Source organism: Spodoptera frugiperda, chromosome 25 (genome assembly GCF_023101765.2).
Source record: "Spodoptera frugiperda isolate SF20-4 chromosome 25, AGI-APGP_CSIRO_Sfru_2.0, whole genome shotgun sequence".
In the NCBI taxonomy this organism is placed as follows: domain Eukaryota; kingdom Metazoa; phylum Arthropoda; class Insecta; order Lepidoptera; family Noctuidae; genus Spodoptera; species Spodoptera frugiperda.
Genome location: NC_064236.1, coordinates 14,255,471 through 14,279,893, shown reverse-complemented (window position 1 = coordinate 14,279,893; position 24,423 = coordinate 14,255,471). Strand labels below are relative to the sequence as shown.

The 24,423-nt window shown below is 34.8% G+C and overlaps 1 protein-coding gene across 1 annotated transcript in view; it reads right to left on the bottom strand.

Annotated features, from left to right (window-relative positions):
- Positions 1–3,470: 3,470 nt before the first annotated feature.
- LOC118268541 (uncharacterized) overlaps positions 3,471–24,423 on the bottom strand; it is a 95,214-nt gene continuing 74,261 nt past the window's right edge. Inside the window, exons 5-22 of the mRNA XM_050704282.1 lie at positions 22,034–22,143; positions 15,305–15,363; positions 13,960–14,144; positions 12,530–13,011; positions 12,319–12,416; positions 11,346–11,963; positions 10,911–11,204; positions 10,288–10,814; positions 10,186–10,188; positions 9,843–10,049; positions 9,489–9,611; positions 9,079–9,336; positions 8,743–8,960; positions 8,090–8,282; positions 7,806–7,945; positions 7,503–7,618; positions 6,989–7,038; positions 3,471–5,868 (exon numbers count right to left, since the gene is read on the bottom strand). Coding sequence (XP_050560239.1) covers positions 7,007–7,038; positions 7,503–7,618; positions 7,806–7,945; positions 8,090–8,282; positions 8,743–8,960; positions 9,079–9,336; positions 9,489–9,611; positions 9,843–10,049; positions 10,186–10,188; positions 10,288–10,814; positions 10,911–11,204; positions 11,346–11,963; positions 12,319–12,416; positions 12,530–13,011; positions 13,960–14,144; positions 15,305–15,363; positions 22,034–22,143 — 3,663 coding nt within the window. The 3' untranslated portion in view covers positions 3,471–5,868; positions 6,989–7,006. The remainder of the gene's footprint in view (positions 5,869–6,988; positions 7,039–7,502; positions 7,619–7,805; positions 7,946–8,089; positions 8,283–8,742; positions 8,961–9,078; positions 9,337–9,488; positions 9,612–9,842; positions 10,050–10,185; positions 10,189–10,287; positions 10,815–10,910; positions 11,205–11,345; positions 11,964–12,318; positions 12,417–12,529; positions 13,012–13,959; positions 14,145–15,304; positions 15,364–22,033; positions 22,144–24,423) is intronic.

Here is a 24,423-nt window from a genome sequence, read left to right as displayed (position 1 = left end):
AAAAAGGAGGGATTATGGGTACCTACGTGTTCATGTCCCAAGTCTGCGGCGAAATGGGACCAAGGAACAGTTCCGCGTGTGCAAGATAAGGCCTTGCGCTCCTCTCACCTTTGACACTTTATTCTGTTCTGATTATTATTAAACACAGTTCATACAAACATATAAATAGCTTATAGATTTATTTATGGAAATCTTATTTAGATAGGTTTAAATTAAATATCTAACAAGATAATTTCAATGCCAAATAGGTATATCTACCTAATGGTACGTTATTAAACCATTGATGTATAAAAACCATATTAATTTTGTTCATCCCTTAATATATCTTTTTTAAAAGTAGGATGGTATTTAACTTCTTCGTATTCATATCGATGTGACCTTTAAGATCAATGCAAGAATCCAGTTGACATATCCATAGTGGCACTGGCAGACATCTTTTTTGTGAATGACTATTTAAGTGGACAATTATATTCAACAGGTTGATGCAACAATTTGATGAGACTATTTTTTCAGAACCGTGTTTAGCAGCTTACCAAAGGAATAATAATATTCTATTCAATTAATTTTATCTTATTGTTATCCTAAATGAAGTAAAAGGTAAAAGTTAGTTTTAATCAATAAGATGTCTTCGTTTACCGTCGTCTTGCAATGAAACTTACATTAAACTATTGTTTATTGATCGACAGATATTTATTTATTTACACTTTATACACAGTCACATAAACTGAATGCCTTAGGCATTTTCTATCAATCAACTGTAGGTGATACAAAGATGAAGCAGTATGTAATTAAGGATTTACGATGTAATAAATGAAGCTTCTATAAAGATTATATATCAAAAAGAGACTGCATCATGGATTTCATACAGGAATCGGATAAACTTACCGCCGTACTCAGAGTCATTTAATGGATACTTAACCCAGTCCTTAAAAATTGTTTTCGGTAGAAAATCGTTACTAAGGTACAGTTTAAGTAATCATTAAATGTCTCTGAGTGCGGCAGTTAGTATAGAAAGTAGTCATGTAGGTTCTGAATGTGTCTGTTTATGCCATTCGGCCCTAATGAAGACGGACTAGTAACAGGACCGGTGAAAACTGTTTATACTTTAAGATAGTGTGCGTTAAATGTAGTGTGAAAAGTAACGAATGACGATAATAAACAAAGAAATATTACAGCAAAAAAACTTACTTTTATGCACAAAGAAAGTATTTTGTTGAGACGAGACTAGATTCTTATCATGCAACTTTTGCTGTCAGGTCTGTTACCATTTTATATTAAGCAGATTTGGATGAATGGTTTTTTACATATTAGGTACAACTATAATTTGTGTTCACCCTTTTTGCCAAAAATTTTCATGGTGGTATATGCATTTGCCATGGTATATTTCAATCTCTTTGAAATACTCTATTTTGTTTACTTTCAGCTACTTATCGAAGAGTTGCTGCGGTCGTAGGAAAACCAGCGATACTGATAAGACATTCTTATTATCTTCAAGATAACCAAGACTGGAGTTAACCTTTAAATCTCCATTACGTATGGTAAGTAAATTTTTCCTTAAAATGTTATGAATTTTATATTAAAGTCACCGTCGAACCTAACACAGATATACTTTAAGTGCACAACCTTGAATGTGTAAATTATAAATGCATGACTAAAAATAAAGTCTATACATTTGAGCATTTTTAAGTGAAAGTAAAACATTAATCACTTATTATTGAAATTGTAAACAAACTGCTAGGTGGAGTGACGATATCCGCAAGGTGGCTGGTAGTGGTTGGATGCGAAGAGCTGAAGATCGAGCTTAGTGGCGTGCCATTGGAGAGGCCTATGTCCAGCAGTGGACGACATCAGATTCTGTTACTTCTGCTCATGCAACCATAACGAATTTATTATATTTACTTTGCACCTGTGAATGCCTGAATTAAATTAATATTTATAGTTAGTTCTCGTTAAAAATTCAAGGATGTTCGACAAGTTTCAAAGATTACTTGTATTTGTCTGAGAAAAATCTAAATCTTTATTGAAACCTGTTTGAGCTATTAATCATCAATTTATATTGCAAACACAAAGATCGAGAATACATTATTTCCTTAGTGCCGATATCTTAGGTAGGCATCCTAGGATGACGTGAAACTGTGGTTAGATTATAAATATTCCAAAAACCTATTTACCTACTTAATAACGTCATACCTCCTTTTGTTGACGGTGGACCTTCAAAAGGTGCCTAGTTTTTTTGGGGAAAAAGTAGGAAGTGTAGGAATTTACATCATGAAAACCTCACCGATGGTCACTATCTGCACCTAAAGGAGGCACCGGGTTCTCTTAGTAGACCTAATAACATATTATCTAGACTACTGACTGCAGTACGAAACGATCCTATTTTTTTTATTAAAGTTTCTAATGATTAAACAATGTTTCTAGAAATAAAGAAAGAATGACATATTATCACTTTTATTTGTGATGTGCTTATAAACGTAGATAGCATTGACAGAACATGAAATGAAATCAATATGTATGTAACTGTGTACTCTAGTAAGTCCAATTGGAATGCAGTCAAGCCCAATTGACCTGAACTTGGATCTTGGTCTTGGTTACCTTAATGTCGTGTTTTCTTCTTATGAAAGGAGAGTACAGTTTCTGACGTGTCGTGGAAAACTCTTAGGATAATGAGCCTTGACAATTACAAGATAAAGCATTAACTGTACCCTTAGTAGTAGGTTTTACGTCGAAACGAGAACGCGTTCGGCGTTGTGATTGGTTGATACATTCGTGCCGGCCAATCAGAGCGCCGAACGTGCTCTCGTTTCGATCTCGTTGAACGTAAAGCAAACTGGTACTAAGGCCCCTAAACGTAATTTGCCGAAATAAATATTTAGACAGTTAGATAGTAATACTTTATTGTTATATATGTACAACACCAAATGGTTTATTGCCCGTAATCGAAGTATTGCATGAATGCACCATACACGGAGTGGGAGGTATAATTAGTTGCCTTGTTGACTACAATCCATTAATTTATGTGTGCAAACAAATCCACCTACAAGGTTTGAATATCAGGGTCGTATCGGTCGTCGTCTTAAGAAAGGCTAAACTAATATTATGCCAGAAAGATTTACGTAAAGATGGTTTGGGCTAGTCGAAAGAATGGACAAAGCTACCCTATAAATATTTTTCAAAAGGGATGTCCAGGAGATAGGTGTGCCTTAATTTTGGCTTGATTTAAGAGATAAGTGTGTGAAATATATGAAGTACCTAAATGGTTTGTTTGGCCAAATCTATGATGTACATACGTACCTATACTTATGTGTAAGAATCAAGTGGTAGAGCACTCCGTAGTTTACTTATATGCAGGAGAGCCCAGTAGTACTTTGCCCGACCCAGGAATTGAACCCGAGACCCTTTGTCCGGCAGTCACACTTAAGACCAACGAGGCAGTCGTAGTTTACTTAAGGTTAAATAAAGAAAAACAGTTATTACTTTGAATATTTTATTGCAGCTATAACGGTAGTGAATCAGAAATTGTCTAATATAACGAATACAATACAATAATTACATTACAATAATATTAAACGTGCAGGATGCAAGATCAGGACAAATTGGTATCTACTAATAATTTGAGAACACGTATACAATGTGTCATTAACCCCACTCGATCCGAAAGGCGTTCCTCTAGGTACTACGATACCAATACCATTTGCTATCTCATCTCATCGGGTATAGTTCCAGACTAGTAATCAATTTAAATAATCTACATCATCAACACCTTCACGAATTGGATGGAGCTCCTTATACTGTAGATCTATTACATTCAAATATCTAAAGAAAGGTACGTGAGCAAATAAAAAGAGAACAGCGCTGCGTGACCATTGTCAAGAAAAAATGTTCACAAACAACCTGCTCGAGTTTTTATTTACTTCTACTATAAAACGTGATTCGTAAAACTTGAAATATAATTAGGTGCTGGTCACAATCTATTAAACATTGAGATATTTTGAATTATAATAATATTCATAAACCGACTGGCTAAATAGAGCAAAAAACCACAAAAGACAGCTATATAGTTAGAGGCTATTTACATCAGTTATTTACATAAATACACCAACGAAATTCTTACATACCATAGATCACGGCATATTACAGTGCCGAAGTCAATACAACCGATAGGTACATAATTATGCATACATGCATGAGATTTGCATGGCCAGTTAGAAAATGCATAACGTTCTACGTATGACCTCGGCATATGCTTCGATTAAAGTCTTATTTACCTTAAACTACAAGACAGCATGCTAACATAACATCTAGATTACAATTCAAACATTTTGATGACAATAACAGCACAATTTGAGAGAAGATAGTTATCCTAATCATATTAAAGATTAATGATACATGCGAGATCAACCAATTAAATTCTTAGAGTATTTTATTTAGCTTATTTGATGGCTATGCCAAGTTGTAAGGCGATATGAATGAGAAAATACAATAATTACACTTAGATACATATAATTGAAAAACCTTCATAATTTAATGCTTAGTGCGTTTAGAAAATTAACATTGTAAAACACTTCTTTATAACATTCATTCAAAGACTAGGGCCCTTCTCCTACGTGAACAGAACTACATTAAGGTGATTTATTTTAATCTGAAGGGAACCTACTCATTTGGTAAACATATGGAAAACTTCTAGGAAATGCAGAAATAGAAATGCGATGTTTTTCTACTATAACTAATAGAAAAAACATTTCCAAATATCAAGAATAAATTGTAAACAATTTTAAAGGCATTCAATAATTAATTGCAATTGGTTTTAATGTTGTATTATTCAGTAGTATTTATATACAGTGCATAATTACCTATTTATAAGGATGTTGCAACAATTGTTTTTTATTTATTTCGAGAATAAAAGAAAAACATTGTTGCTTTACTGACTATAATAAGTGCATAAATAGTCCGATCAAAATATACGTTTTAGTTGGCGATGACGCGCCCAAAGCTGAACCATGATTCTAGTGTTTTTGTAATGATATACCCAAGAAAACCACCAAGTCGGTGCCATCTTACTTCAACCGGACTATAACATTTATATTGCAAATCTCTTCTAAATCAGGGACATATGTAACAATTTTACTACTTTAAGGTGCGTGAAATTTTTGTTTATACCTTACAATGAAATCACAGATAGATTCTTAATACCTATTTACTTTGTATGTACCACAGTACTAATTTATATAAATATCATATCTCCTATAAAACTTTATAGTGCGACTTATGTCCAATTAATTGATAATATTGGTATTTTAAAATCTTCAACACACATTGCGCCACCTCTTATATTAATAAAAGAAAAACTGGTCTTATTCTAAAATAGGCATGATTCTGATCATTTTCTTTGCATTGCCAAATTGATAGTGCACCTGCAGAAACTGATACAGATTTCAGATGCGAGGGGTTAAAGGTCGCGTGTGATTTCATTGTACAGTACAAAACAGTGCTGTTTATAAAACAATGAGTAAAATGTAATATATTTATATTATCGCACGATAAGAATTTGGTTACAATTCCAGCACTGTGTCCATATTGTCCTAAACACTGGGGGTTGGCTATTGTATGAGATTCAAAACGTTTATCATTGTACATGAGTAGGCACATAATATCACTCACGCTTTTCACAAGTGTAATGTATACGAATCACTCGTGTATCATCAGTTATATTATGTAAATGAAGGGCCTTTTGCCATCCACATTTAGCTCGTCCTTGGCAATCGACCTGCGACCACCCAATTACGAGGCACTAAGCTGACACTTCCATAAATCTTGAGTACTGATTTGAATTGCAATTCCAGGTATGTGAGCTGATTATTCTTTGATCTGTAACAAAATTTTATATGTTAGTCAGAGTCACAGTTGATTTGGCACCTAAATGAGCAAGAACGTCTAAACAATCATAAATTAATATTTAAGCATGTCTTGTCTACCTTTTAAAGCAGAAATTTTTACGTCACAATTTTGTTTCGCATAACAACTGATAGCATAATCTTCATTTCGCAGGAAGTTGTTTGGCACACATTCATTTATCATAAATTCGAATCGCATAATTTTGTTAGTAAGAACTTTAGGCATAAATTTTATGGCCATAATAAGCAGAACGCATCATGTCGCAGAAAATTCGCAGTCAGGACCTTTTTTTTAAATACATTAAATACCTACCAATAAGTGTCGATTCTGTAATAGCTTCGGCGCTGCGGTATTTGGGCCGGTATATCGTCGCAGATGGTTTCAACGGTCACCGCGGCAGCTACCCCTCCGCGCCTACGCAGACTTCAATTACATTCTAGGGGGAGGGCAGATAAGGCTGTGTATAGTCGGTTTTAGGACGATTCGTTTCTGTCACTATTAGCAGAACGTGTTGTCTTTTTATGAAACTATTTGAATTTAATATTGATAATGCTAGCAAGTGCCTAACGATCTATATATTAGTGAGAAAAAGAAATTCTATACAAAAACTCGGTTCACCAAACAATTATTTGCAAAATGAAATTATTCATAATAAAAACTGACTTGTTAAAAGTCTGCCGATATGAATTTGGACACGTAAACATTCTGCCAAACAATAAGTTATACAAAATAATGTTTATGCCTCACAAAAATATTCGACCAAAGAAGATTATGCAATTTGTGTTATGCCAAATAAAATTTGGAGTATCAAGATTCTGCCATATAGAAGAATTGGTTATGTTTTTGCATTTTTTTCCAAAATTATCAAGACATCCAGCTGTTGCAAAGGAACTGAGGCCTTAGTCTGATATTACAATTGTGTCACAATGTTCGATCATTGAGCAGTGCAAGAGGGACGGAGCTATACAACCTACATAGCTCCGTCTCTCTTGCACTGCTCAGTGATCGACCATTCTGACACAATTGTAATAGTTGTAATTTCATCTGATAGAAGAAGATCTGGAGTGTTAAAAGTAAAATTAAAACTACGTACCGTGGGAAGAATTACTCGTCATGATTGATTTCCATCAAGAGTCCTGTTCACTGTAAATAAAAGTTTTGTATAATTACCTAAATTATCTAATTGATAAGAAAAAGCACAGCAGTTAAGTGGAGACAAAGATTTTTGGAGTATACGTTGAAACAAACTAAGTAAGACATAAAGTATAGTATCGCAATGCAATTTTTAAATATATCTAGACATAACAATTATAGAAGGTAATAGAGATTAATTCGCATTAATGTGTATTCATAAACAGATTAGTACGCCAGGTGGTGATAGCTAATTCTTCTGGATGATAAACGAGAATTTGCTAGCACGTTGGCCGCAGAGCTTGTTTAAGAAATAGAACGGGGATCATGTTAAAGAAAAGAAAAGAAATTGGAATATATTCAATGTCTCGAAGTAAGGTTTAACTTAGATTCTTAACATGCTCCCAGTTCCAACAGTCTAATACAGTGATCAATTTGCCAAGCTTAATTGATTGAACAACAACTTTATAGCTTACAGTTCTTCCTGTCTGAAATTCGATTCCTTCTCCGCTCTCGTGTGACAGGTTTGCGTTTGGATGTTGCTGATCTCACAAGGCTCTCTAATATCTCTTCGTCCGCTGATAAGTCCCCACTGGAAGTGATAATTGTACAAAGATTTTAACATTTTCAGTTTAAGTTTTCCTGCAAATCATTAGTATAAAGTATGTTAAGTTGTTACTACAACTACTAAATGTAGCTTAAGTGCATTTTTAAACAATTTACTTATTTCTGTAATATATGCGAAGTGTCAATTTCTTTTACTTTGATAGTATACTTACTTGACTAGAATTCTTCTGCTGTTGGGCTGACTCTTTCTTCTGCCGTCTGTGAGGCTATCAGTGTCCGGGTCAGTTTTCAAGAGTTCTTTTAAAGCACTATCTGCAGTGTGGTCGCCATTTTTGTGAGAATAGTTGCCCACCTGGAATAACAAAGGCCCAATTTCTTAATTCTATTTTGTGGAAAAAATAATAAGAAGATTTGCCATTATTCGCTAATGGGAAAGTGATTCCCAGTATCCAGTCACCATTTTGTCTAGTATCTGAAAATGCATCGATTGACTTACATCAATAATCATTTTGCCTCTAGTCTTGTTTCTCTCTCTGTGATTAGCCTTTTTCTCCAGCTGCTGTAATACTCTCTCCCTGGTAGTCCTGTACTCCAGAGAAAATTCCGCAATGACCTTTAAGAATTCTGCAGGTTTGGTCTTGGGTATGTCACATGGGGGCACTCCGAGGAACAGTAAGAATTTGTTGAATCTGTAACAATTTCAAAGTCGAAACTAAGTATGTATTTCTTTTGTTATGTTTACACATAAAACGGTTTAAATGTCACTTGGTTACAACATATTTGTCTTTCGGTCCATTAGCGGAAATATAAGTTATTTCCTAGGTTCAGTTTTTATAATAGTAGTTATAACTATCGAGAATTTTGGTGCTACTTATAGTATGTCTCTACCCACACCCCAATTATAAACATCATCCCGTCAATTTCCGTCACACCTCTTTTTCTTTCATTCATAATTACACAGTTTATTTAGTTTTTTATTAGTTTCTTCTCTTTCCTGGACTATCATTGTCCATACCATCACCTGCCCATACCACATGAATTTATTTTGTTCACATTTTTCTGAAGTATAAGTTTTTTGGAGAGTAAAACACTAATTTTGATAATAGTTTCTGAGACCAAACTGATTTGATTTAATATTCAAACATTTACCTGCTCATCACCCTCTTTTTGATAACTGATAGTAGGATGATTCTCTCGGCTGCATCTGTGAGGAATTCGTTTATTTTTGTCTTGAAAATCTGAGATCCATCATGTTTTGCGACGCGTTTCATATGATCCCAAGACGCTTTGCAGTCAGATTCCAACTTCTGGAGATTCGCTGACAGCACATCGAAATCTACTTTAGAGGCTCGGATAACAGGACCAACCTGGAAATTTTAGTCAGTAGAATTAGAACACAAGCACTTTTTGTGGGCGTTAAAGGATAATAGGGTTAATTAGGAATCTAGAAATAGTCTAGAAAATATAATAATTTAATATACTAACTTCACTGAAAAAGTCGGAGCTTTCGGGGAATTTTTCAATGATCATTTCGCAGATGTGGTACAGAAGAGGATGCTTATGCACGGTGTCCTTTACTTCCACAACTTTAGACAAGTACTCCAAACGGAAACCTTTGGCGTAGTTTCCATTCAGGTAGTTTCCGACAGTTCTCAACGTAGACAGGATTACTTTGAAAGTTCTATTCACCTTCAACAATTCTATACCTTGCTTTAGGTCCATCAGTGGTTCGGCGATTTCTTTCTGTAAATGTAAGATACATACATTGAGTAGAGTGCAGAAAACAGCAGTAACATACCACGTTTTTTTCATTTTAAATGAAAACATAAACCTTTTTCGTTTCTTCTCTTAAACATACCCTAGGGCTTTAATTAAAAAAGAAACATGAATCTTACCTCTAAATTGTCAAAATCCAATTTAAACACCCAAAGTTTTAGTCGAGACGAGAGTTCGTTGATAGAAGCCAGAGTTAATAGGAACTGTTCAGCACTGCCCAGTGGCAAATCTGGATTAGCATACTGAAAAATATGATATAAAACCATTTAAAATACAAATTAACCACATTTGCCCTAAAAATCTCGAAAACCCAAATTCACTACGTGGGTTTTAATCCAAAATTCTCGGATCACCATGACAATACTTTGGCCCTTGTTCATCTGACACAAGACAAATACATAAAAAATACAACGTCCATGGTTAAAAAAAATATATTCTCTCTCTCCTAAACAGTGTAATTATAAATATATTACCTGGGCCTCCTGTATTTTGATCTTTTCTTCTTCAGTAGGTAACATAGTCAGCAGTTTTTCTATACCTTCTCTACCAACGACCGTTGCATCCATTTTCATTATAGCGGCCTTAATCGTCTGTGGTTTAGGCAATTTCTTCATTGCGATATTGATAGCATTTGATCTTTTAGCGTCTAAAATAAGGTTTCTCTTTGGTTCCATTAATTTCTGTAAATTAGAAACGTTTTTGTTCAAATGTCGTTAATTGAGAAAATAGCCATCATTCATTTTTCTTAAATTTTAGTATTCAAAATAAAAATTAAGTCCCTAACAGATAAAGATAATAAAAATAAAATATACTTACTTCCTGAAAGAAGCCGGAGACGTACATGAAAAAAAAAAGAAAAAATGATTAGTTTCATTTAAAAACTTACATTACATTACTACTTGTGTATACTTTACTTACTTTGATAATCAAATCATTAGTTCTAGATTCAAATAGATGCTCCAACATAGCAGTGTCAACGCTGACCTCAGGAAGGTCGTCCCATATAAATCCTCCAACCTTCGGCCTTATGGCCACTGGCGTTGGGTTCTCTTGTATTTCTCTCCAGAACAATTTAACTGTTTTCTTATTTTTCTTTATTGTACAGCTATCAGAGTCGTTTGACATTTCTGATGAGTGAGCTGGTTTTGGTGGAGCAGGAACGTTATTTTTAGACATTGGAGGGAAACAACCTGGCAGAGGCGGAGGAACACCCATTGGTGGAAACATTGTGGGTGGTGGTGGTGGCGGACCGCTAGCGGCGTTCACAGCAGGTGATGACATCTCATCATCAGAATCCTCCCGGACATCGGAAAAGTCTAAGTCGCATAAGTGGAATTCTCGATGCAGACAACCTTTTCTTAGTTCTTCCCAATGCAAATCATTTTCTGATACTTTGATTTCGTGTACTTTAGGTGATTTTTCTATTGTAGGGCTCTTTATTATTTCTGTAAGAAACGTTCATTTGAAATTGGATTTATTGAACATAATATAAACTACAAGTAAATGAAACATTACACTAAAATAAAATAAAAATATATAACCTTTTGATTGAGATTTAGCTAATTCTTCTTTGGCTTTCGATACAATTCCTGCCATATCAGAAACTCGTAATGGCTTTTCTTCTGTAGTTGGACTGACAGGGCTGGTCAACCTTTGTGCCAAATCTTTGATACTGTGTTCCCTATTCAGCAAGATTCCTCGGTCGTCCTTCACTTCTGGAGTCGCATCTGTCTGCTTTTGCCGCATGACGGTTATAGCGTCAACAGCATTCACACTGTGTCCTAAAGTCCCATTTTGGATTCTCTGTTTGAGACCAGAAGTATATCTTTGGTTACCTAATAAAAGTCAAAATTAAAATTTAATATTCAAAAATACAAGAAGAAAATAAATATAATTGCAAAATAAATTATTAGCGAAAAAAAGCAGAACAAAGCGGGTGACAAAGAAATTAGTTGTGTGTTAGTGTAAGCACAAACCATTCTTTAAAACATCTGCTAGATTAAAGTTCTTCGTAGTCCTATTCATGTATTTATCTTCCTCATCGTGATGCCCATTGACTCCATTCGACAAACTGGTACCATTCATGTTACTAGTAGTATTTGAGTAGCTCTTATTATTGGTGTAAGTTCCATTAGTGTAACTCCCAGTATTTGTACAATTCCCATTGGTGTTGGTATAATTCCCGATAATACTCGGGAAACTCACATTGGAATTTGAAAAACTTCCATTAGTGCTGGTGAAACTTCCATTGAGACTTGAGAAACTGCCATTTGGGCTTGTGAAGCTCCCATTGGCACTCGTCAAACTGCCATTGGGCGTGGAAAAATTTCCGTTTGAACTTGTGAAACTGCCGTTGGCGCTCGTGAAGCTCCCATTGTTGAGGAATAAGCCATTGTAGATATCGCTGGAGTGGTTCAACATCTCCTGTTGCTGAATGATATGATGTGCCTGCCTCGCGAAACGATCTCGTCGTCTCCTTAAAGCTGAACTCAGTTCTTTGTTCTCCTTATTATGGTCAGTGAGCGGTGGTAAGAATGAACGAATGTTATTCGTTATTTTGTTGTCTGGCTCAGTGTGAGTGATGACTGGTTTTGCTGTGGTTAGTGAAAAACAGCACAAAATAAAGACGCTTGGATTAAATTAATGTTGTTTAAAAGGCTCTGGTTTTAAATATTGAAATCAACTTGACTGAAACTCGCTCATAATACAAATGGAATGAAGTTATGCTTTTTAAACAACATTTATGAGAACAGACAAGTACTTTTGGATACAGGTCTTAAAATGTAGACTAATTAATATTTTAATAGTTGCAATATGAAAAAAATGTCTTAGTAGATTTAAGGGTATGAACTGACATACCATGCAGAAAACTATATAATTAAAATGAGTATAATAAATTAAAGCACACCAAAGAGTAAAAAGAACTTTGTAATACATGTGGTCACTGACCTTTTTCTTTGCATTGTTGCTTTTTAGACTTTCTTCTCTCACTATTTAAGTTGATGTTCCTGCGACGTATTGAGTTGATTACCGAATCATCCAATTGTCTGAAAAAAAGAAATTCTAATGAGGATTTGTTTACAGTTGTGATTAAAATGTTAATTTATGATTGATATATGATATCTGTTTTTCAGAAAATAATGTGTTACCATCAACTTACTTAAGTGCTGTTCCCGTTTCGTCACCATCCTCATATAGCAAAACAGCTTCGAAAATCTGCAACTGCCTCAATAGATCTAAATCAGTTCCTTGTTTTGACATATACAGCTGTATAATATCATCTATGCCCTGATCTTGCAAGGCATCCACTTGATCGTAGTAGGTGTCCCTATCAGGAACATTGTTTAGGCATCTATTGATCAGAGTAGTGGCGTAAATAAGAAGTTCTGTGTCGGATGCATCGAAGTCCTGAAGGATCTTCATAATGTTGTACCATGGCTGTCGAGCGTTAGAGTTATCCACGGTCACAATAGCTTCTATGAGGAGCATACAGTTTGGTTCGGTGTATTCGACAAAGACTAGAAGAAGTTTGAGAGCTGTTTTGACTACATGACGGAATTTGCTAGAAATGAGAGCGTAAAGCCACTGCACACAACGCTGATGGCCCATCACCCCGTGCATGCCGTCGACGTAGAGCAAGATCTGTAAAATATAATATAGATTTTGTGTGAATTAAAATAGTACAGGAATATGGAGTAAAATATTGTTTTATAAAAGTATCAAAACGTGGATGTAAATTTTTTTTTTCGGAAAATAAATGGGTCATTGATATTGTGTGAACCTACATTGTATAAATGTTATACTATCATTACATTTCTATTATAGTTATAACATTGTGAAGACAGACTAGAAGCATTGAGTAAGATTTCCCAGGATTTTAGCTCGTCGGCTATTGATTATTATTTGTTTACGTAACTTTATTCTTGTTATTTCTATTAAAAGTCTAAAGAAAACATGACCCAAATAATTGTAGCATTATTATACTAGGGTAACGCGAAACTATTTTTGGATGTTTGTTATTTAATCGCGCCTAAACGTGTATTTGGCATACCTACATAGAAGTTCATGGATGACCAATCTTTGAATTTAGGGCATAATCTACTTCTAATCTAGCGAACCGTAGATATAAGAAATGTGAAATAGGTGACTGAATTCGAAGATAGAATCTGCAAGGCTAATGCAAGGAAAATTCCGATGTGATTCCCGTGTTTGTTCCCCTTCCACGAGCAAGCGTCCCTATACATGCACACTACGACTTCAATCATTGTTTTTTTAATCATTCTATCAAGGGGACTCGCACACAGACTTCCTTTACAAGCCCCCTACTCCTGAATAGTACGTATACAGTCTATTTAGACCAAAAATAACTCCTAACATGGTCCCGACTTTACGAATTACTCGCTACAAAATTCGATGCAAATAAAGTTTGTAATTAAAACTTTCCGTACCGGTATCGGAAATCTGAATTTTACCAAAAACTAAGCTGAGTTCAGTTAAAAGTTCTGATTCGTATTTAATTGAATTTGGTATTCCGTATTGGCGTGGTTGTGAACAAAACATTTTTAAACTGAGTTTATGTAAAACTGTTACCTGTCCGAGGGCTCGTAGGATATAGTCCAGGTAGTTGTGATCGGCCATGTTGCCGACTTGCATGAGGCAGTCCAGGCCCTTGTTCGCGACGAACTCGTGCACAAGATCCTTATCGGACTGAAGAATTTGCTTGAGTGTGAACAGGGCTCTGCGAAGCTCTCGTCCCTGAGAGTGGAGCAACCTCTCTGTGAAGTGCGGAGATAACAATTAAACATAATATCACTATGGTATTTGGTTTAACATCTTCACAAATGTGTCTGTCAAAAATAACTGCTAATCCAGTTGTTGACAAGGGTGCTGGATTTGTATATAGATACATAAAAACACGAGGGTTCCATAACAATGCTGCTGTCAAGCCGTAACCATAGTTACTCCCTTGCAATTAGTATTGGTTGGGGAGGACCACGAGGTTTTGACGTTTTGTTTATGACAAATATTTGATGAAAGTACCTACCGTTTTGTAAATGATGAGTACCAAAAAAATTTAAACATGTGAAGAAAATTATTATCAAAGTAACTAAACAAAGTATTATTATACCCTGCATTGTATTAATAATAATAATACACATCCCCCCATATTTTCCTTCCGGCCCTTGGTTAGGTAGCTATTGATAAAAACATTTGCTTAATCCTAATCTAAATTTCTACATTTCTCTTTGGGGATATACAAGCTGATGTAATGCTAAGTTTGGAAAACAATGACACTAATGGATGTTCAAGATTGAACTTGTTTTATGGGTAACGATTTAAAGTTTTTCAAGTTGATACCCTCGGGTAACAGCTGATTGAGATCATCTGGCACTTGTATGACGTGATCGATGAGAAAAACTAAAGTAAAATAGACTAACTATACTAATATGTATATGTCGTTGGTCGTGTAGTAACCACTACGACTGGCAGATTAAGGATTTTCGAGATTGATTCCTGGGTCGAGCCGGCTTGACCGGAGTGATAACACGGTCAACACTTGCGTTGTGTAAGTGAAGTTATTGGAGGCCCAATTACTCCCTTTCCCAATATCCCAAATCCCCAACTTGCCCAAAAGGCCGGCAATGCACTCGTAACGTCACCAGTGTTTCGGGTGTCTATGGCGGCGCCGATTGCTTACCACCAGGTGATCCGTCTGCTCGTTTTCCGGTCCATCACATAAAAAACAGAGTGTTTAAGGGTTTGAAATTATGCCTTGTGTACGGGAGTAATAACCCTCTACTCGATATGGGTATAATACATTACACATAATAATCTGCTGATTTCAAATACTAAATGGTATGGAACTATGTACTTTACCTACTCATACCTACTTCCTACGTACTTTGATGAATATTACGTGTTTGGAAATACTTACCAATGATTGCGTGGACGCGAACAGATAATTGAGTGCGAAGGACCAGGGCATTTTTGCGACTGAAAAAAAAATTAGAAATATTAATATTCGCTACGTAGCTATGTTGCGATATTGTATAGCTAAGCTCAGAAATTATGGGACCGTTTCTGCTGATACTAAGCTCGTTGCGGTGCAAGTAACCCATTTTGGGTTATGAAGATGTGCAGCTCGAGTATGCGATGTATCGATAGTTGGCAAACATCCATAGCACGTATCCATAGCACTCATGCATAGCACATATTCATAGCATACATCCATAACACACATCCATAGCACACATCCATAGCACACATCTATAGCACGCATCCATAACACGCATCCCAAGCATGTATCTTCCATATAAAAACATATCTGACATAGTTTAACCCATCCCCACCAGTGCTAAGCTATGTGCACTAATAAATACGATTGGTGGAAGCCAAACGCATCCACAGCAACGTAGCATAGCATATCTCTGGTGGAAAAGCACCCTTAGGATTGGAAATTAATCAGTGTTAAATCTACAGATCATGTCTGCTTCTTCCCTGAATGTTACAGGCTTATTTTGACATATACATTGTAAATTACATAATTTAACTTAATATAAGATAATCTAATTTTAACTTGGTCAACGAATTATAATAATATTATATTTAATACGGACTTAATGAAAGACCTTATGTTTTTTATACTTAGGTATAATGGAAAAAAGAAAAAGGGAAAATATTATGAAATTTCCACACTAGGGCTTATCTCAAATAGTTTTGAATTGACTGACAGACGGTTGATTGACATCGCTTTGCATAAACAGAACATCGAACTGGAATACAAAGGCAACTTCAAGCTTTTGTGTTTGACATAATATTGTCAGTCTACCGAGCCTATCTAGGTTTCTTATGTTACCATGCAGTGTCTAAATGTTGACCCATCAAATACTAGTATTTTAAAAATCTACGTTTATGTACATACGTACGTAAGTACGAGTTTTTTAATTGGTAGTTTACTAATTGAAAGCGAATTTAAGAAGACATTATTGTTAGAGAAGAAATATCCAGCTATAACGTATTTAAATAATTAATATTTCCTGCTACTCAACACATTTTTCGAAATAAGAATACAGAATTAATATTATTGAGTTTTTAGTTGTGACTTCATAGGACATAAGACACTTTGTTGTTGCAACATAATTTTGTGCACAGGACAAAAGTAGTTAAGGGATTATGTTCACTTTTCTAAAATAAAATCAAAATTAACAACACATTTTACAATTTTAGGATACTTCAATAGATTTGTGATGGAAACAATATTAAGTTATTTAGAGAAAACTTGATGGGGATATCTACGAAGGCTTTGAAACTCACATATCTTCGTCGAAGAAGTCATCGTCCTCGTCCTCCGACATATCATAATCCAGGTCCAGATTGAAATTCACTTTAACAGGCACTTCTTCATCGGCGATACCAGAATCTAATGATATTTGTCTGAATTTCCGATTAGGTGCAGTTTCAAGATGTGCATTTCCCTCGACCAAGTCGGATCGTGTGAAGTTTCGCAAGTTATCTTCCATTTTTCTCCCATCAATTCTATACAGCTTGCTCTTTAATGTTGCTTGTTAACTTTTCCAAGATAATGTCTTGGTAGTTGGTACCATACAGTACATCGTTTATTATTACAATTATTTTGACCACTCTGCACTTAATTTTAAAGTAACTTACACTGAGAGTAATACAAGAATAAAAACTTATTAAAAAAGAAAATAAAAACTAAAAAAGATTGTTCGTTAAATCAATTTCAAATTTCGAATGCGGCGGTTTTATTTTTAATCACTGTGTCTAGTTTTTATAGGTCAGCTTTGTGGGGCTTGCGTCTCTCATCGCTCCCCGACGCGAACTGAGGGTATCGCGTTGATAATATAATTTTCCGGACGTACTGTACCTTGGTACATGAAATCTCGGGACATACGGATGGACTGTGTGGTAATTTACATACATTTTGCTTCCAAATACCTACGTTTCCTTCTTTTTGAGTAACTTAAGTCAAACAAAACCGTATTTTTGAATTAACTGGTGGCGATGTTGTTTATACGTATTTTGCAAATATTATTATGATGTTTGTCATTTATGTTATGTGTTTTTATCTTATTTTTGGCTTAAATGTAATAACATAAAACATTTATTAGATAAATAACTGATATTTTGGTTGGTTTGATTGTTTATACTGAGGGTATAAGTTTAAAATTATCTTCATTCCAAGTTCACAATCACACCCTGTGCATGAGATTTCGCAGTGTAAGTTCATTGTTTAAACGAAAAGCAAGTTTTTGTACATGTTCGACTTCATCGCGATTGAACAGAATCGAAAAAACAGTAGCTAAACAAAACACGGGCGGTTTCGCTCACTGCTAATACCCATACTTTCTATAGTGACGCTATATGACATGATACGGTGACGAGAAACTCATAAATTATACTTCATTAAATACGTTATAACAACAAGACATGTTTAGTTTGGCAACAATATTGTTTCATTATAAAAATAGTATCCAAAAATCCAGAGTATAAAAATTATTTCTCTTGCTAAGTCATAGGTATTAAGGTTTGTCATGGAAAATGGTTGTACCTAACCAGTAAAATATAACCGAACCAATAACTAAGCTGCACAAAAAAATATAGCTATGTACAATGTTCAATTAAATACCCTATTACAAAAAAAAAGATCAAATTCACATTCTCGTACATATAAAACCGCGAATCAAGTCGTTTACCCGGTTACAAGTGTAACAGTAACCCAAATAAATGTACATGTGTCGAATCCGGTGCTGATCTATTTCTGATCCCATGGAAAACGGTCCGACGACCTTTCGTACATAGAGGAAAGGTGTTAATTAAAACCAATAATTAATAAACTTATATTCTTTAACTTGATTAGTATTAAAAGTTCTTTCTCCTGACCTTCTCCTGGGAAGTAGGTTGCGGTCAGCATAATAAAATTATCTTAGAGCATACTCTAATGTGATCTGTCGAGTAATTGCGTCGTTATATGTACCTATGTGGTGTTGGTAACTACGGTCGATAAATAATATTTTAATATTGTTGCTGCGTTTTATCCTGCACTATGGTTTGTGTTAAATATATACCCCAGAAAATAGGTACATTACCTTACCGAATGTCGGTCTTTTCCAACCGTTTCATAAAATATCTTCTACACCAACCCTTTACAGGGTTTAAAAATTTCTTCTCTCAAAATGACCTAGAACATGAGATTCTGTCTCGACTGCTGAGCAATGGATCCAAACATCTGTTTGACTTAGTTTGTTTGTACTTGGATTAAAAAAAGTTATTTTAGTAACACGGAATTTGAAATGGTCGTGAGTGTATGATAATATCATCAATAATCTTCATTACATCAGTCACAACATAGCCCAAGACGTCCACTGCAGAACATAGACATCCCCCAGTAACTTATTACCGTTCGATATGGTAATTTGTCCTATATGTATTACTAGCTACTTCCGCGCGGTTTTACCCGCTCTGCTTGGCTCCTATTAATCATAGCGTGATGTTTTATAGCCTATAGCCTTCCTCGATAAATGCACTATTCAACACAAAAATAATTATTCAAATCGGACCAGTAGTTCTGGAGATTAGTGTGTTCAAACAAACAAACTCTTCAGCTTTATAATATTAGTATAGATATGGTAGTTGGAACTGTCGGAAAACTTGTGTCACATGTGCACAACTCTGCCTATCGGTTGTGGAGTAAGTACGTGGTATTTGTTAACTTTTGGACCTGTGTGTAACTAGCGAGCTGGACATGGAACGTGGAATTCAATATCAGCTCGGTTGTCTTTTATATGTGTACCAGTTCAATACTGCGAACTATTTTAGACACACTACTTCTAGCACCAACAATGAGCGTTACCTATGAATTGTTTTTTACTAGTATGAAAAATCTAAATTTCGCATTTCCTAAAACCAATAAACAATCAAAAGAAAATCGTTAGATTTGAGAGATACATTCGTGCATATTGTTATCCAGATCTGTATGCTTCTATATCAATCCATCGATATGGAGGTCCTTAAGGGTGGGATATGTTAAGGCCGTGTCCGTATTATGGTAGACATGATGATGACGATGGGATAGACTTAAACAATATAGCAAAATGCGACTAAATCGCGTCACACACCACGTGACGATGGTCACCAATATAAGTACTTAGTGTCTGTTCTCTGACTGACTTGCGTCAGTCCTCAAGCTTATGTTTTACTAATTCAATTCTGTTGAAAAGTAATAATAGGGGATTATTAGAAACGTGACCTAGGTGTTAGCACCCAGCTATTGTCATAATAGGCTAGTTAGGTACGTACATTTTAGATCAACCCTATGTATTGGATTTTGACACTGACATTTAATAAATTATGTATTTCCAATCAAGCCCATACTACTTACTGTATTGATTTTGAGTGGTATATTGTCAAGTGTTATAGAAGTTTTGCCATAGATGTATTTAACTAATAACACTTACTGATTCATTACCAGTGTCAATAAATGGATAATTTGCTGAAACCTTATCTTTTATGGTGAAAATATACCGTATCCTTTATTTCATTAATATTTTTATAATTGAGTGGCTTATTGGTTTTGTTTGAGCTGCCTGTCTGACCCGTTACACGATGGAATCCGATTAAAAGGTATTAAATTGCAATCAGGGTAAAATCATTTGGAGACATGGCTGTAACATGATTTGCGGAGCAATACGTATTATGTAGGTAAGTAGGAGTAGTATTATTTTGTTGTAAGTTTGTCACATTTACTAGTGTGATTGTCTCAAAAAATATTTGGTCTTCCTACGAATCTTTCGAGGATAATAGCACACCGATTACGGGGAGTTTAAAGGCCCATATAAAAATTATAGGTTTGCTGTCATACACTAGACCGCTGAACATGATTTTCATGATGATAAAACTGAAGAAATATTAGTTCGATCAAGGGATTTGGTTAAACCAGACCTCGTGAACGGCAGTTATCGATGCCGATGCAGCCACGCGACGAACGGGACCGCCTCGTTCCCGTACATGACGACCAAATCATTGTCATTCATTAACTTTCAAATTACTGACCCCTGCATTTGCAGTTCCTTGCGAATCGTTACGCAGGATATAGCACCCAATCACTTGAATAAAATAATCATTTAAAACCTTTTTGTAATTTTACTCCCGTTCAACTTTCAATACGAGTATCATTATTATAAGAATGTGATGATAAAAGTTTATTAGTCAGTCGAGTTTAGGAATGCTTTAAGGCTGACGTCAGCTTTGCAAAAAAGGTGTTAAGAATTTAAATATGCATGTATTTTGTTGCATGTGAGTAGTGCTTATGCATTTCGTTGAAGAAAGGGTATATATGCAGTATATTTATATTTGTACACGTATAAAGCATAGTTAAGTTACTCAAGTCTTTAAGTTTGGGTTTCAATATTGTTGTTGATTTTGTGTTTTCATCCACGACACAGAAGAAAATCCTAATGTTATAGGAATTTCTCCTATAAGTTCACGGAGACATAACACCTAGACCCACGTCACAGAATAATAAGTACAAGTACCCAAGTCAACAATTAATAGATCACACAAATAGTTGTTTGGTGCGGGAATCAAACTTGCTACAGGTTGGACGGCAGCCCATTGCCCAGCCACGACACCAACCGTGCAGTCAAATGGAAATAATTAATTATTTAACGTAATTTTTAACGCTTCTTAATTAAATTAAAACAAATGTACTGAACAAAGATTGAAAGAGAAAAATAATGTAATTTGAACACTTAATGCCTATCTTATATCCTAATTTCAATTGAAATAACCAATACATCTCAATGGATGGTGGATTTAGTTGGTTTTAACTCATATGGGAACTGAAGGGGAGTACTGCCGGAAGAAAGCAATAACTGGCAGCGAGGGAGCAACGACGCATCTCGTTTAAACTTTAAACTATATAAGTATAGTATCATTTAATCATTTTATAAATCAAACTGAGTTGTTTGTCAAACGGTTGCAAGCGTTACTGTTAACAGAAGCGCGTCGAGATTCGAATTTGAGGTTATATGTGTACCTAATGTCTAGTAAAATTCTCAGTACCTACCTTTGTGTGCAAGGAATTTGGACCAGTATGAGAGATAAGGCTAAGAACCATTATGTACATGGGCCATAAAGTAAAAGTAATTTAAGGTTCCCCACCTGCAATAAGGTTTAACTATAACCCTCAAAAAATAAAAAAAATACACTCACTCGCTTTTCTGGAAACATCAATCGCACAAACGAGTATCTATAAGTACATATTCATTCATATCAGTTTTCAAATCAAACCATTGTCTGGTGTAGCATAAACTCCGTCATCATTACATTAATTCAAATCAATATACCTACCTAAGCATTAAATAAGACACTCGTTCTCCCAGTTCTTTTTCGCCTAACCATAGTAACCATCGCATTAAAGTCACACAATCCATTCTGATGCAGAAAATGAAGAGTTTCCACTGTTAGATCGGATCCCACCATCCTACAAATGCTCATTATACAGTCATACAATATCGAACCATGTGCTTTTGCCTACCGGCACCCACAAGATGCAAGGGATTATCACACTTAACCTCTTATATTTACAAGTGGTTCTCGCGCACACTTTTAGCGTGAATAGGTAAATTCAAATTTGGCTCACCTGTCCTGTAGACCTTCCAGTTCTTCCTCTTGCTCGCCCAGCGTTGAGTCCAGATCCAGATAAGGTCCATAGTCGCCGTCTTTAAACACTTGCAGGGTGGCATCATCCAACTGCAACAAAACAGACTACTTAGCTAAATTGTCTCCCAGTTAACAATCTATTGATATTAGAAGCGGTCTAAAATATTCGGTTTACTAACAATTATCATTTGAACAAATATCATTATGGTTGGAAACCTTTTAATTAGAAATAACCTTAAAAAAAGCACGCCACCGGCGGCGTGCCTGATCCCCGCATGTTAAACCCTGTTAGGTAGGTAAGGTAGGTACCTTGATCGATTTCAATTCATTAATAGATATTTAAACCTTATCGTCTTGTTATAAAGTCGACAACGTATTGGAAGAATGTGTACTGGAAATAAATCAACAATCTAGAAGGTAGCAATGAAAACATGTACATAGTACCTACTGTACTACATAGACCGAGTATAATTTACTAAAAAAGAATTAAGTACCTAGATCAAATCATTGAAAAATTAAAGTTCGGAACTTATAGTTTATGCAAGCTCCATCTATGAAACGCTGTGAGAACCATCACAATATATGACATGACATGATGCTCCATATAAATTTTATAACATTCTTTGTACTCCATTTGCAGCATCAAACTTTACAGTGCCATCTATTTTCAAATACCTTAAACCTGTAGGAGAGTGCCATCTATGATACATAGTTATAATCATTACATAATGTAGCGTCATCTACGATGTGCGTGATAACTAAATTATTTTCAATTAGTGTGGATAGATGTCGCACCAATGCACTTTTTTGTATTTTATTTTATTATCTCCGTAAATATTAGTTATAACAACGTAAATCCATGTTTAAGTATGAAATACACGCTTATTTAAAACGTAGAAGGTGTTATTTCAATATTTAAATTTTTTTTAATTATGCTTTATTTCATTGATTTTTTTATTTTAACGAAAGATATTTAATACAGAAACTCATAATTAAATATTTTTTTTCCAAAATATTCGCAAATTCTCTCGTTTTTGATAAAATTCTTCTTCCCGAGTTTTGCTCTCACTACTCTGCTCCTGAGCGTGGTAGCGTGATGAATGGATACCCAGTCGTATTCCTTAAGAGAGTGGCTATTGTATAAAAAAAGTTTTTTTCAAATCCGACTATTACTTTCTAAGATATACCTATTTAAAAATTTATTGTCGTAATTACTCGTAACATCACGCTTCTTATTTCAAAAAAGGGTCAGCAGGTGAATCAACGACCCATTTCCGAACCCTGTGCAAAATTTCAGACTCCTATCTCACAATTTATTTTTTGGCCCTAAAAAATTCGTGGGTATAAGCCTTGATTCGTTTTCATGGATTTGTACTAATTATTTTTTATATTTTTTTTAACTTTATTTTCGCATTAAAATACACCCAAATATTTCATTTTCGCAAGCAGTTTATTTTTAGTTGCATTTACAAAGAAAATATTCAATAAAACGTCGGCGCGCTCGCTCAGTGCTCAAATTAAATGTAATATCAGACTTTTTATGCAAAAATGGGTAGGCAGGTGTAGTACGAGCCTTTGCCTATTATATACTCTGAGTATAATTTCAGAATTGTTAAAAAAATCCTCTGATAAAATCGAGCAAATGAAGTTTTGAATTCAGCTCCGTGAGTTGTGACATATTATTATTTTTCATTATATTAAAATGAACCTAGGTATATAATTTTATTTTATTTACATACCGTTACGTGATATAGATCTGTATCTAAAAAAATATAAAAATAAATAATATGATAAAAAGGTTACGTAAAAGGTACGAATGCGTCCAATGTGTTACAAAGTACCTACGTCATTAAATTAGGTACCTATATAGTAGATATTTTGAATATGTATGTAGAAATAATAAATAAAGTTTTACCGAAACGTGTTATTTTAGACAAGACTTGATGTGTGATTCAGACCGGTATCTCGGCTATTAAAAAACTATCCGTATCCATAAACATAGCATCTGGGAAGTATAAAATATGTTTTATGCAGTTCTTGTTAAACAAAAAGACTCACAATCCTTTCAATTTGGGACATTAAGGTCAAAATTCTAAATCTGTAAACTGAATAATTTTATTAAGTATACAATAAAATAATATAATGACATACGTCACTGTTAACTTGTAAGTATATCACTTTCAAATGTATAAAAATGAAATTGATCTTTTAGTAACTTGTAGAGGATCATACAATTGGTACATTAGGTATATTAATTATTAGGCTTAGATAGGTAAGTACATACAAATCAGATATAACTTGGAAAAGTAGGTACTAAATAAGTTTACTCCTATAAATATTAAACACTAGCTACTTCCGCGCGGTTTCACC